At 35.5% G+C, this 14,620-nt stretch overlaps 1 protein-coding gene across 1 annotated transcript in view; it reads right to left on the bottom strand.

Annotated features, from left to right (window-relative positions):
- The window catches only part of PIK3C3 (phosphatidylinositol 3-kinase catalytic subunit type 3), a gene marked incomplete at both ends in the record, with an annotated part of 164,594 nt that overhangs the window by 138,883 nt on the left and 11,091 nt on the right, over nt 1-14,620 (bottom strand). Inside the window, one exon of the mRNA XM_084252697.1 lies at nt 9,863-9,992. Coding sequence (XP_084108823.1) covers nt 9,863-9,992 — 130 coding nt within the window. The remainder of the gene's footprint in view (nt 1-9,862; nt 9,993-14,620) is intronic.

Genomic DNA, 14,620 nt, shown 5'->3' with positions numbered 1-14,620 from the left:
CTTGAGGGAAATTTGGAATTTATTTAGCCTAACATTATCTCAAGAAACTATGGAGTCATTTGATGGCTGAGACTGGAATGTCCAAACTAGCTTCATTCACATTTCTAAAGCCTTTGTGAAAAAGGGTAGGCTTAGCTGAGATACTAGGGTGGTGGGATTTTCGCTTTCTACACGTTTTCTCAATATTACTCCCTCTTCCAGTAACATATCAACATAGCCATTTCAACAGGGTAGCTGGACTTTTACATAGTAGCTCATAATTCCTCAGAATGCAAAAATAGAAGCTGCCAACCACCTTAATACAGCCTAGATGAAGCACAGTATCAGTTGCATTGTATTGATTAAAATGAGTGGCAGGACAAGTACAGAATCCAATGCATATCAGGAGGAAAGTATCATTACAGGTTGTCCTTGGAGACCAGCTAACAAACCACTTAACAGAAAGTCCAAGAATACAAACAATTTATTCTTTTTAAAAAAATATTTTATTTATTTATGCATAGAAGAATTGGGGTGTATGCCAGAGGTGCAGGGAGGTGAGAGGTTTCATCAGGGACAGAGTGGAGAGCAGAACAGGTAGATCTAGTGAAACACACTGCTGAGGGGAGCAGCGGGAGAGACAGGAGAGGTCTGCTGTGCCATGTGGGTCAGCTCCTTGGGGGAAGGGGAGTGATTCTGATCTCTTCGAACTGTTGTGGCTGGTGACAACTTGACAGCAGACACTTTAACCCCAGCACCATCAGGGAGGCCCAACAATCAATTTATTCTTCAATGCAGTACAGCAAGGGGAGAAAATATGGAAATGGCAACGTCAGCTCTTGGTTACACTTTAGACAGCAGGGAAGTCTAGAATTAGCTATCACAACTGGTAAATGTCTTCCTCTCCACCCAAATAATCTTCTGCAACTCTCTGTACAACATACTACACAGCCCAGTTATTCTTTCCAGATCCTTAAACCATTTAATTTTAAGACTCATTGCATACAAAATCATATTGGATGAAATCTTATAAAACTATATCACTATGCAAATTATAAACAGCTATTATAATTGGCCCATAATATGTCACTTCACTTCATCTTTTATAGATGTTGGCAACAGTACAGACAGACTTTAACAATTTACAGTCAAACAAAATGAAATCTCTTAGGCAGAGGCTGTCATTATGTTTGTGAGCTTTATGTGTCCAGGTTGTAAAGCAAGTCCAGGTCAGTACCCTCCATGGTGGAGGGTAGGTAGAGGGTAGGAAGATATATACATATACATTGGAATCAGCTTTCCTAATATTGCTCATGATGAATAGTCTTGCTTAGAATAGAGAGTACACTTGAAGCATAAATGGGAAAAGAAAGATTGAGAAGGACTGAAAAGCAATGTTTATCTATTTTTTTAAAGCTACCCAGAAATCTGCAGAGACTTAAAGGGGTAATGAGACAGAAAGATTCAAAAAGTGCCTCAAGAGAAGTGACTGAAGCTTTTCAAATTTTTCTTGACCATTTTCTTCCATATTCTTATATTTACCTTATTGTCACAAAGCATATCAAGTAAAGCATTTAACAAACAATACCATAAACATGTCCAAATTCATAGATATGAAAGGTAAATTAGTTTGTTAATAAAAAATATTATTTCTTAAGGGGTAAATAACAAGCTGTGATAACAAGGAGATACACAGACAGAATATAACTGGTATAAAAAGGAACACAAAGATGTTTCCCAACTTTGATTCTGACTTTAAGCATCTGTATATGTCTGATAACTTGGAAATAAAGTATATGAGGAAATCAAATAAGCCTTCTAAACACAACTCCAATGTACAAACTTCACTATTTTCACAGCAAAGGAAAATTTAAAGTGGATAATGGCTTGCTAACAGTACAGTATTGCCAACATTTTGAATGTCAACCACAGAGACTGTTGAAATGAATTATGCATATCTGCACTATACAAGACCCTGTGTTCTTTACAAATCATTTAGCAGAGGTATCTTAACTGCTAGCCAGCATTAAGTATAAAAGGGGGATTTAATTAAACACACACAAATTCAACAGGATCCCAATTTAAAAACAAATACACATTCATACATAATAAATATTTATTTACTATAAGCATATCAAATAAAATGTTAATGATGTCTACTTGTGGGAAGAGAGTTAAAGGTGTTTTTTTTTTAAGATTTATTTATTTATTCATACAAGAACTGGGGTACAGGCAAGAGGTACAGGGGTAAGAGGATTCACCTGAGACAGAATGTGGAGCAGAAAAGGCAGACTGACTGAAGTACACTGCGGGGCTGAGACAGGAGAGGTCTGCTGGGCCATGTGGGTCAGGAACCTGGTCAAGCATCAAGATCATGCTGCAATGGCTGCTGATAGATTCATAGTGCTGAGACTTAACCCCTGTGCCACCAGAGAGACCCTTAAAGGTGATTTTTGTATTTTTTGTATTTTAATAATCTTCTATCACTGTAGTGGCTGCATATTATCTTTGTAGTTTAAAAAAAATTATTTAAAAACTAAAGTTATTTTAAAAACAAGTAGTGGTTTTCTTAACAGATTTCCAAAGAAGTTGGTAGTAAACAATGTTATTTTCATTGATAATAAAAGCTCAAAAAATAAAGACCTATCAGATGAATTTACCATGACCATCAGAAATGAAAACCAGGTATTAACAAAATTATCCTCCCTGAAATTATTTCTTCCAAGCACCTTCCAACAAGGCCCAACAAAAGAACCAACAAACTAAATAATATTACCATCTCTCAATATGTAGCTAATAAAGACTCATATATGGAAATACATAGGCTATCAAACCTTACTCATATTAAGAAACTTTTAGAAAAGAGTTACAGAAAAATAAATTTTCAAAAAAAAAAAACTGTTATACAATAGGTATTGCTTGGCGCAGACACAGATAAGCTTTCATTGGGAATCTTAAGAGGAAAAAATTATAATTTTTTTCGCTTTTCTGTCACTTAAAAAAATAAAAAAAAATAAAGAACCAATCTGTACTGCTGCCGAAAAGAGAAAACTTTCAGATTCATGAAATGTACATGAATGTTCAAAATTTCTCTACACACATTATAACATTATTGGAAAAAAAAAACCTGGAACTACCACATACAAGATTATCTTGTTCCTCTAAACCCCTTTAAGTAAAAGGCTGTACGTTAACTCACCTGCACACATGTTCTTGAACCTAGATTAGAATTGAGATAAGCTAATAAATATTCATTGGGCAGAGTATCATTATTGGTCAGCTAATATATTTACATGATGCACTATGGCTCATTCAGATTTCTATTAGACAATTCTTTAATAAACATAAAACAATGGGTTCTATTCTTTATCAGATCAAACACAAGCTATGCATCAATACACAATTTGCACTTGAACTACTGCGATTTTAAAAGCAGTTATTGTATATTAATGAATTTGCATACACCTATGTATTTAATTTTTAGGAAGCACAAGAATTTCTTCTATCTTCCTGATTAATGAAATCTTAGCCACAAATCTTCAATTTTACGTTGAAACTTTACTTGTAAATCTTTTGGGAAGAATGGTATTTGCCTCATAAAAATTTCATTTGGTTAAACTCAGAGATTAATCTAGTCTTAAAAGCTTGTTACTTTCTATTTTCCTGGCAGAAACCACAGCTATAAAGCCAGACAATAGATTTACAGACCATAAATCAATATTCTTTTAGGGCTCATTCTTATACTGGCAAAAACTCATTTAGTCTACTTGCTATCATTGATTTCAAGACAAATCTAAAAGTTCTGACAGTCTTAGACAACAGTAAGCAAACCAGAGTGACTGATAAAAACCATGTATCATTAGGAAAAAATTTACTAGAGATTGCCAAACTATTCTTTTATCACATAAAAGAATGGCAACACAGAAGCAAACCGCATAAGCTCTGCTTACAAAAGTTACACATATTACTTATACAAAAGCCTGTAGCCAAGAGTTATTTTTGATGATGTCAATGGTGGCAGTGTACAAGTTTCACAGTCTTGAATAATTTCAACAGCTGTCATCATAATTCTGTTATTTATTATTGCCATTTACAAAACATTTGAGGGAGGCAGTGAAACAAAATGAAATTCTTCTTCCCAAAGCAAATTTTATAGCCAGGATTCTGTTTTTTCTTTACAAAGAATAACAAATTTCTCATTAAGTACTATGATCACTATTTTCCTTCCTCTAAAATTAAGACATTTAAAAACTGAAATCTTACTTGCTTCCTGTGATCATAGTAAATTATTACAGACAAAATACATAAATATTTTTGAGAACATGAAATTATTTTTACATAACTCTTTATTATATTGCCAAGTCTCAATTTGTTATTTTAAATTCTTAACAAAATGTAAACGTAACAGACATACACACAAACCTACATGTGTTTTGTATTATGAGAGGCAGATTCACATCGTGAAATTGATATACCTAGTCTAATACTGCACTATACAATACTAATTCACATTATAACTAAGAGCAGTTAATAAGTGAACTAGTTGGAAAGTGAAGATTAAGTTACTGTAGCTATAACCTAATTCATTATCACTACAGAATACAATCACTTTATATGAAAAGACCTAATCCAAAACAGGTATGACAAAAAATACCAACTTGTCAAGAAGAGAACTAATGTATAAAATCAATATAAAGTATCTTTAGGAACTTTGCAATATTTTAAAAACACTAAAATATATAATTCTAGAAAGGGGTAAAGATCATTAATTGGTCCTACCAAGAAATTTTTTACATCCAGAATGGCAGTTCAGTCATAAAAACGATCACACAACTACTTCAAGGTTGACATTTATCCAGAACTCAAGAAAAGTATACTTAAGCAACTTACTAAACCTATGAACAAAATGTTCTCTGAAACTGGTCCTTTGCAGAATAGTTAAAAAAAAACAAACAAAAAAAAAAAACTAGTATTACTCCGTATCTGAATAGTTAAAATACATTAATAATAATAATTATGACATTATGATGATTCCTAGCATTAGCAGAAGGAATAGACTTCAACTGACCACATTTTATTAATGAAAAATATACACAAACACAGAACTGGTTATTCAACAAGCCACTGTAAATAAGAGCTATAAATCAGGGGTTTTTGACTACCAATCTTTCTACTTAGTTAAAATGTAAACTCATCATTATTTTAATCTTCCTTCAGTTTTGATAGTTGTTAATTTTAAAAGTTTTTTTTTTTTTAAAGGCACCACTTTCATTTTTTTCTTCTTCTTGGATAATTTGCTGCTTCTCATTTCTCTAAAATCCATTAAGTGGGTTCTCATTTTAAAAACATCATTAAGTGGGTTCATATTTTAAAAATCCACATGAATCATCAATTTAAAAATCTACTCTAGGATATACAAATCAAAATGTTCTCTAACTTATAACACAGCTCACTTCTTAAATTATATTTCTAAAAAACAAGGCATTTGTCAAAATCAATTTTCTAATATATCTCTTGCCATTGTCTGGGTTTCTCTAACATCAAAACAAATATAGAGACGGTGGGTTTGATTCCCAGTTTCAACAATATGAAATAATAATATAAAGTAAGAAACCTCTCACAATGAACAGCTAAAATGTGAAGAGTAAAATACTTGTAACTTGTTTGGAAAATATAAGTGTTGCAAAAGATAAGTGTGCAATCAAAAATTAGAATCCAATAAAAAACTAAAGTCAGGGCCTCCCCGGTGGCGCAGCGGTTGAGCGCTGGGTTGCGAAGCTGCCCACGGCCTCTGCGGCACCGGTTCGATCCCCAGCTGCTCCTCGGCCACTGGAGGAGGGTCCCACATGGTGGTCCCACATGGTCCCACATGGTGCTGCCTGCTCTGCTCCCCGCTCTGGCTCCGGTGAATTCTCTCACCCTCCCGCGCTTCTGACTGTACCCAGTGCTTGTATAAACAAAACAAACAAACAAACCAGCAAAACAAATAAATAAAGCATGCCTCTATAAAAAAAAAAAAAAAAAAACTAAAGTCAATTTTTACAACAAACAACAGGAATATAATAACCAGATATTCATTCAGTTAACCAAATATTGGAAATTAAATAAATAATTCAAAATGAAGTAATGATATAAAAACATAAATTGAGGGATTAAAACACAAAGAAGAAAACATTATTTATTACCCTACCTGTAGTAAACCTTGTATTGGATAGAGGCATTCTTTCCCCTTTATTCACCTTTTCCATACTCAAGAGGTTTTATAAGTTAGACATATAAAACCTGCTGAGGGGAGCAGCGGGCACAGCAGGAGAGGACTGTCGCGCCATGTGGGACCCTCGGTGGCAGCGGCTGGGGATCGAACCAGTGCTGCAGAGGCTGAGGGCAGCTTCCCAGCCCAGTGCTCAACTACTGTGCCACCAGGCGAGGCCCCAAGTCTTTTCATTTTGATGCATGTTTCTTTTGTTGTGCAGATGTCTTTTAGTTTGATGCAGTTCCATTTGTTATTTTTGCTTTTGTTTCCCTTGCCATTGGAGTTGAGTCCCCAAACACATCTCTAAGGCTGATGTAAAAGAGTATATCTCCTATGTTTTCTTCTGTGTATTTATGGTTTCAGGTCTTACATCCAAATCTTTAATCCATTTTGAATTGTTTTGTGTATGGTGTGATGCAGTGGTGTTATTTTAATGTTTTGCACATCCTTTATTCCCCAACAAAACCTTCTAACATCTTCACAGTAGCTCCTTCATGGTTCACTAAGTAAACAATCTCATGAAGACTAATTTAATTTCCAAGGTTATCTTGAAAAATAGCATCCTATGTAGCAGACACAAATAATGTGGTTACTAGAAAGATCTACTCACTCATTACAAATTAATAAATTGGGACTCTAGGTTCTTGCTGCCCAACAGGACTTTCAGCAACAATAGAAATATCCTATATCTGCACTGTCCAACAGATAAGCTACATGTGGCTACCGAGCACTTGGAAGTGTGGTTAGGTGGCTAGAGCAAGTGAATTTCTAATTTTATTTAATTTTAATTAACTTAAACATAAATTGCCATGTGTGAGCTGTGGCTATTATTTTGGACATAGAATTGCCAAAATATAAATAATGCTGTGAGTTGATGGTATGAAGCTATTCTCAACATACTAATTATTCCTGGATGAAATTTTAAAACTCCAGCTCGTATTTCAATAAATCTAAGGTCTGGACCCTGGACCCAGAGTAACCTATACAGGTACTCATTTTCAGGGTCAACTAACACATCCCCCCATCTTACCACATCTTCACTTAGCAATGTTCACCTATACACTCTACTCAACATTTCCTAACCTATCTGTGTTACAGAGGCCACAAAGCATTTTTCATCTACTCGTTACTTTCTCTGTGCCTCCTCTTAATCAAATTGACAGAAACTAAAGCACATTCCAAAGGCATCAAGCAGAGTTGCTAAAATGAAAAGGAGACAGTGGAGAAGCATGCTTGTGCACTAACCTTTCATGTCTAAAGACATGGATTCAAATATAAATCAAACACTAAAGCTTGGAAGTCACATCCAAAACCCCAGGTGGATATGCATCCTAGTCATAAAACTCTTACAATATGACAAGCTGAAAAAACAGAGCAGATGGGAACAATGGGCAAATTTGCTCTAGCTAGGCCCACGATCATGAAAAGGCTGGGTCATGGGCAATGAAAAAGCAATTAATGCCTTAGAAACCTGGCCTCTGATTATTTTCCCAAATCAATTCAAATAGAAGTATATTATATACTTCTTTTTAGTAAAAATTAATTAGGAAAATTTACAGATAAGGGAAAAAGAGAATGAGGAAGATGGAGAGAGTGAAGAATATTTTAATACAATCATTTCTTCCTGTTCCCTAAGTCTAAGAAATATGAGTTATATATAAGCTATAAGAACTAAACTGAGAACTATTCAGTTTTACTTCCTTTTCTTACATTTTTTTCTCTACAGAAATGAAGCATATTCACAAAATGATGTAAAATCATTAGAGACATTAATGCCATTAAAATCCTTCTGAAAGGATTAGATTTTTAAAAAATGTCAAACCGAGAATTAGGGCTTTTAAACTTTAGTTATTCATATAGCTGTTAGAATTCAACTTTTATAGGTAAGCTATAAGTCAGAATAGGGATATTTAGTCCTGCTTCAGTATGAGGGTCTTTGCTTAATAATTACCTAACATCATCTTTTCACAGGTCACATAAATAGTTCATTTTCAATTCATAGTCCTTTTGTCCCATTAACCCCAGGCAACCAAGAGTGAAGCAATTCTATTACTAAATAAACTTTCTCACATTTCAGTTTGAAAATTGTCAGAATGCTATTTATTTAGACTCATGGATATAATGCATAGTAACTATGCTTTGCTATTACTAAAATTTATATCTACCTTTTTAATCTTAATGCAACTTTCTTATCAACAAATAGAAACAACCATAGTAAATAGATTGGCTGGAAAATCAAAGTGCAACAAGAAATAAATCATTCAGTTCTAACCAATTAACACTCATTTACTGGAATACTCTGTTCTTAAAAAGGTAATGTGAGAAATATAAGCATTACATCTAAAATCTGTTCTTCGGTATGCAAGTGAAAACATGTGCATATACATTCTTTCCCAATTTTAAAAAGCCTATAGCAGAACTGAGCAAACTCTTTAGTGTGAAGCCAGGAAAATGAGAGAGGGAGAATAAGCGGAAAGGAGGGATAGAGTTGCTGTAGCACAAGAACAAACAAATACTGAAATATAAGCTTAAGTTGAGAACAACAAATATCAAAGTATACTGTTTGGCAAGTTAACATAAGAACATAAGAAATATATAAGTATACTTTCTTTGGTATAAGACAAGGGAAACAGACAGGAATGAGACCTTTTTCAGGCAGTGTGAAAAATTCAGGAAAGGCAGAGACAACAATCAACAACAACAGAAACATCATTTAAAGGTGGGGTCTTTATTATTCACATAAGGCACACCCTTAATAGAGCTGTAATCTAGGCACACACACTGCCAAATGAAAGGAATGGCACAAACACACACATTCACAATCGCAAATTATGGATTATTCTCTCATGCTTGTTCTCTGCCAAAGAAATAACTATAATACCCAGGTAAATAAATCACCCCAATTACTTGTTATTTCAGTACTTTTAGAATCACAGATGAGTAGCTACCTAGGACCTTAGGAATCATCCATTCTAAACTTCTGATTTTATAGGTTCAGGAATTATTTTCTCTGAGTCAGTAGGACCGCCAAATCTCTGACTCATACTTCAGTGTCCTTCCCACAGTAAGTGCTTCCAAGTGTCCAAGCTTCCAATTTCATCAAACCTAACACATCATTTTAAAAACATATTCTTCTTCAACAGCAGCAGGGATATAACAGATTATGAACTTTGAACAGCATGACTGATTGCTGTACAGAGAAGAATGAAATGTGTTTGTTCAGAGTACCAGGAAATAAAAAGACCTCCTCCCTTTAAGGAGGAAGCAGTTCCTTCACAATGCTACAAACATGAAGTACTTTTCCCCTTAAAAGTAATTACTGGTTTTGATGGTTTCACAAGAAAAAAACACTATTATTCTGTTAGGGGCACAGAACTCTGAAAAGAGTTCAATTCCGACTGTATCAGAAAGACTGTAAATTGGTAAATTTACTACCAAAAACATTTTAAGGTAAATTTTATGGTAAACTATTTTTGGAGCATTTTATCAAGAGGACTGAATTGTATTTCAATAACATTATTAAAAATGAAATTTAAATTAAAAAATAACCTGCTGGAATTCATAACGTCATTTATACCACAACAGACATTATTCAGAGGTTTCTACCTGTTCTCAATAATTATTTTTTACCTTGGCAAGGCGGCTCATCTGATCTTCTGAGAGAGTACTGCTTGTTCTGCCAGGAGTTTTTGTGGGTTCTGATCCATCTGCTTCTACATTGGGCCAGACTTTCAAATCATGCATCCCTTGACGAAACATGCTAAGAGAAGAGAGAATGTTCAGGGCAGAAGTAAATTAATAAAGGTCATTATCAGATATTTCGGATTCCTAAATAGAAAGAATTCTACACAAGTAAATGCATATCTCCCTTGCCAAGTTTTTTTTTTTTTTTTTTTAATATTTATTTATTTATACAAGCACTGAGTACAGTCAGAAGGGCAGGGGGGTGAGAGAATTCACCAGAGCCAGATCAGGGAGCAGAGCAGGCAGAAGGACCGAAGTACACAGCTAAGGGGAGCAGCGGGCGGCAGGAGAGGTCTGCGCACCATGTGGGACCCTCCTCTGGTGGCAGGGGAGCAGCCGGGGATCGAACTGGCACTGCAGAGGCTGCGGGCAGCTTCGCAACCCAGCACTCAACCGCTGTGCCGCCGGGGAGGCCCTTCCCTTGCCAAGTTTTAAGCCCCCAGTGAGCTGTAAAGAAATTAAGAAATGAAATGCATGTAACATAGTTTTCCATGTACCATTCTTTCCTCCTCCAGTTAGAACCAGTATAGAAAACTAGTATACAGGTAGAATGGAAGAAAAGGCTCTTCTATTCAGAAGGCTCAGTAATGGAACATAACACACTTTTTTGCTTCAGTGGAGAACTTAGAAATGAATGGATGTTGTCACATATACAATGACTGAAACCAAATTCTAAATAATTACAAGACTATCTTCTTTAAGCAACAATTCAGCACACTAGACTATTGAGTCCAACTGCTGTGCCATCTACTACCTACATGACCTTGGATACCTTATTTAATTTTTCTGTGTCTCAGTTTCCTAGTCCAGAAAATGGAATTATAAAGAGCACCTCACAGGGATGCTGGAAAAATCAGTACAATTTACTAACTTTAAATAAAAATTTATTGTGAATAAAAATTACTTTTAGTAGTTTACTACTATTTACACTTACGTAGTAAGGACTCCATAAATGTTAGCTATTATCAACCTTTTCCCTAAGTACAAGTTGATTTTTCTCTTGTCTGCTATAAGAAACATAATTAAAGGGAATATAATATAAAATATTCTCATGTCTATATATTGCAAATTTAAAAGTGAAAATCTAGATGAAGTTTGGTGGTCCTGCTAAAGTATAAGACTATATAACCTATGATTGCTGCATTTCCTTCTCAAAAGCTACCAAGAATATCTACCGTAAAATCTCAACAAACTCATAAAAGCAGTCTAAGACATTGTATTTTTTAAATATGCTAATATTAAGTTTCTGAGTTTGTTTTCTTTTGGGTTAGAAATACTCTTCTGTTGGTGTGTTCTCTTTAGTTGTTTTATCAAACAAGGGCTTTCAAATGTTACAGAGTCTACTCAAACCGCATCCTCCCAAAACTGAAAACACAAGTTATAAATTACAAAAGAAAGAGTAAGACTGAAAGTGTGCGCAGGTGAGCAGGCAACTCCAAAGCATTAGGATATATGCTGGATATACTGACAGTTTTCTATTCCAGCCTTTAAAAAAAAAATCTTATATTTAACTGTAAAAAAGGTTTAAATTTTTTAAAACATTATTATCATGTTCTCACTAATGGAAAATTTCTTCAGATTTTCCTGAGGTAATAAAAGAGGACTCTCCCTGATTTTGATATAAGTAATGATGGCATAAATATTTAGATGGGAAACTGTAAAGGATAGCTATAAGCTCATGATCATGACAAAGCTCCCATTTGTTAAAAGGTTTTATGGTTGGCAATAAAACAGATAATATTCAGCAACCACATATGCAAAATCTTACCTTACAGGCCCAATACAAAATGCATTGACTATGTAGAATAAAAATTCTCAATATTTATCATGTCAAAGATTTTAAAATGTTATACTACCAAAAAAGTACATATACAAGTCTCTCATAAGTTCATTTTCTTCCCCTTTGAAGTGGCATATAGATTCAACATCAAACAGATCTGCTTAGACTCTAGGATACTGGCTACAGTGATTTAATTAACACCACTTTATATGAATATCCTTATGTACCTTCTGAAACAGAAGAGGGCCTTTCTTCTTTCTCTCTACCTCCCCACCCCACAGTGAATACTCTGTCTGGCTTAACTAAATCAAAAATAAGCACATTTGGCAGGAAGTCAGTTTACTAAATGATTTAGGTGCCTTGGGATGGATCTGGAAAAGAGATTTAAGGATAGGGGACATAGAGGGTAGGGACGATGCCAAGTGACTCAAATGATCAAGTGAACATATTACTTTCTTTTGACACTAATGGAACCTTTGCAGAGAGTTGCACAGCCTCCAGGTGGCAAACCAGAAGATGCTCAGAGCATCGTGTCCACTTGGGAAATTAAGCCAAACAAGCAAGACAGAAGAAACAGCACAGCAGGATCTCCTTCAGACGCCAATAGAGGCCCCAGCAACAGCTGCTCTTGATGCTCCAGCTCCCAGTGCCAAGCCACTTCAGCAGCAACTGCCCTCACTTTAGAATTCACATTTGGAAAAAACATCTGCAAGAGAGATCTGCAATTTGCCTATGGTTCTTTGCCAACTCAACCTAACGATCAATCCATTCTTCAGCTACTTAGAAATCTCACAAGCTAGACTCTCAAAATGAGGACAATTAGTTATTCTAGCCATATCCTAACAGATAAGTCTTTCAATTATTAATTAGAGTATTTTCCAAGAAGCACTGCTTCACACTGTGCATACAAGTATTCAAGTATATAAAAGAGATATTAGCAAGCAGCAAGAGTTGGGAGTTGAAGAGTTGAATACTATAAAGAACTATTAGACATTTTAAGGATTATTTTTAGAAAGTTACTAAGTTCATACCAGGACTCTTTAGGGAACAAGACGGGGAACAATATAGTATTTGTTTCATTGCTAAGGAAACTAAAGTCTACAGTTCCATTTCCCTAAGTCATGAAAATTGTGGCTGCATATGACGATTTTTAATGATAGAAGGAAGAAAATTTGCCCAGGCTTTCTTGCTGCAGGTCCCGGAAGACTCATGTAGCATTCTCTCCCTGGATGTCAGCAGTACCATGCAGAGAAGCAGCTGTGACCCTATGTACAAGTGTATGTCAGCACTCTGTTGTAACACCTGGAATATCCTGAATATCACAGTCATCCACCAACCCAAGCAGCAAAGGAAGCCTACCAGCATGCTAGGGAATACCTGGGTTTGGCTCTACTGCAACCCAGTTTGCTTTCAAGGAAAAGTTCCAGGACACAGAGAGAGAAGGATTTTATTTTCAATTTCGTAGGGTTTCTTAGAATTTCTTTTTTTGAGGTAATGGATCAGTACAAGTACCAGTCTGTGGTGAAAAGAAGTTGGTGATCCAATCTTTTGCTTACCCATTGTCCCATGTATACAGAGACCCCTATTAAAAATCGAATATTGTCAATTGGCTAGGTGCCCTATAACCATGTAGGAGTTAGACTATATTTTTTTAAAGATTTATTTATATTTGCATACAAGAGCTGGGTGACAGGCCAGAGGTGTGGGGTGGTGAGAGGATTCACCAGTGACAGAGTGGGAAGCAGAACAGGTAGACTGACTAAAATACACTGCTGAGGGGAGAAGCAGGCGAAACAGGAGAGGTCTGCTGTGCCATGTGGGTCAGCTAGCTGTAGGGGATTGAACCCGTGCTGCAGTGGCTGCCAAGTTTCATGGTGCTGAGACTCAACCCCTTGTGCCACCAGGGAGGCCCTAGGAGTTAGACTAGTTAATAATGAAAATATTGATGTAAAATATTAACTTTACCTAAAATTAAGTGACAGTGAGCTAAATAGCTGTTTATCCAACTAGGCACAAACAGAAGCATTATAATTTAAAAAAACTTTTTTTTTCTGCAGTATTATAGGCATGTTTTATAAACTAAATAGATTGAATATCATTTGCATTTCATTAGAGTTTTTGATTCAATTTCCAAAATAGCTGTTATTTTCATTGTATCTATTGTTGCCATTATCCACCAATGCTAAACACTTGTTTCCTGTGCATAGCAGGGAAAGCTGTTGCTTTAAAATAAGTTTTTTTGAAAAAGTGAGCTGGTTTTAATGAAAATATTAAGTAAATAAAAGTACAGGGCAGGAATTCTAAAAGTGTTAAGTCAATGACTCATATTTGAGAAACATACTCTAAATGAGCATTTCACAGAATCAGTGATGCTCTCTGACATGTTCCATTTGTACTAACATCAGGGTGTTCAGACTCGGAGGAACAGCATGAACTATTATCCAGTTAAGAGTTAAAAGAGATGACTTTTCAAGATTCAAAATCTTAATGCCAGAAAAACTAATTCAAGTTCAACTCCATGTATTGCCTTTACAGAACTCCTTGGGGTTCAGTTACTTTTTAAAAGAGATTAAATACTAGTGACTTTTCCTTCAGGTACTTTTCCAGTGTGGATTGAATAGGAGGTGAAAGTGGAAACTTTGAAAAGAACTGCATGCATAAATCATATGGATAGACTACTATTAAACAGTTATGCAGTATTGGGCCTCCCTGGTGGCACAAGGGTTAAAACAGAACTGATGAAGCTATCGACAGCCACAGCAGCATGAGTTTGATTCCCAGCCAGCCAGCAAGCAACCCACATGGCACAGTAGACCTCTCCCTGTCTTGCCTGCTGCTCCCCTCAGCAGTGTACTTCGGTCAAT

This window comes from Talpa europaea (assembly GCF_964194135.1).
Source record: "Talpa europaea genome assembly, chromosome: 13".
Taxonomy (NCBI): Eukaryota; Metazoa; Chordata; class Mammalia; order Eulipotyphla; family Talpidae; genus Talpa; species Talpa europaea.
Note: the sequence above shows the minus strand (reverse complement) of the source record. Positions and strands in the feature narration are given on the sequence as shown.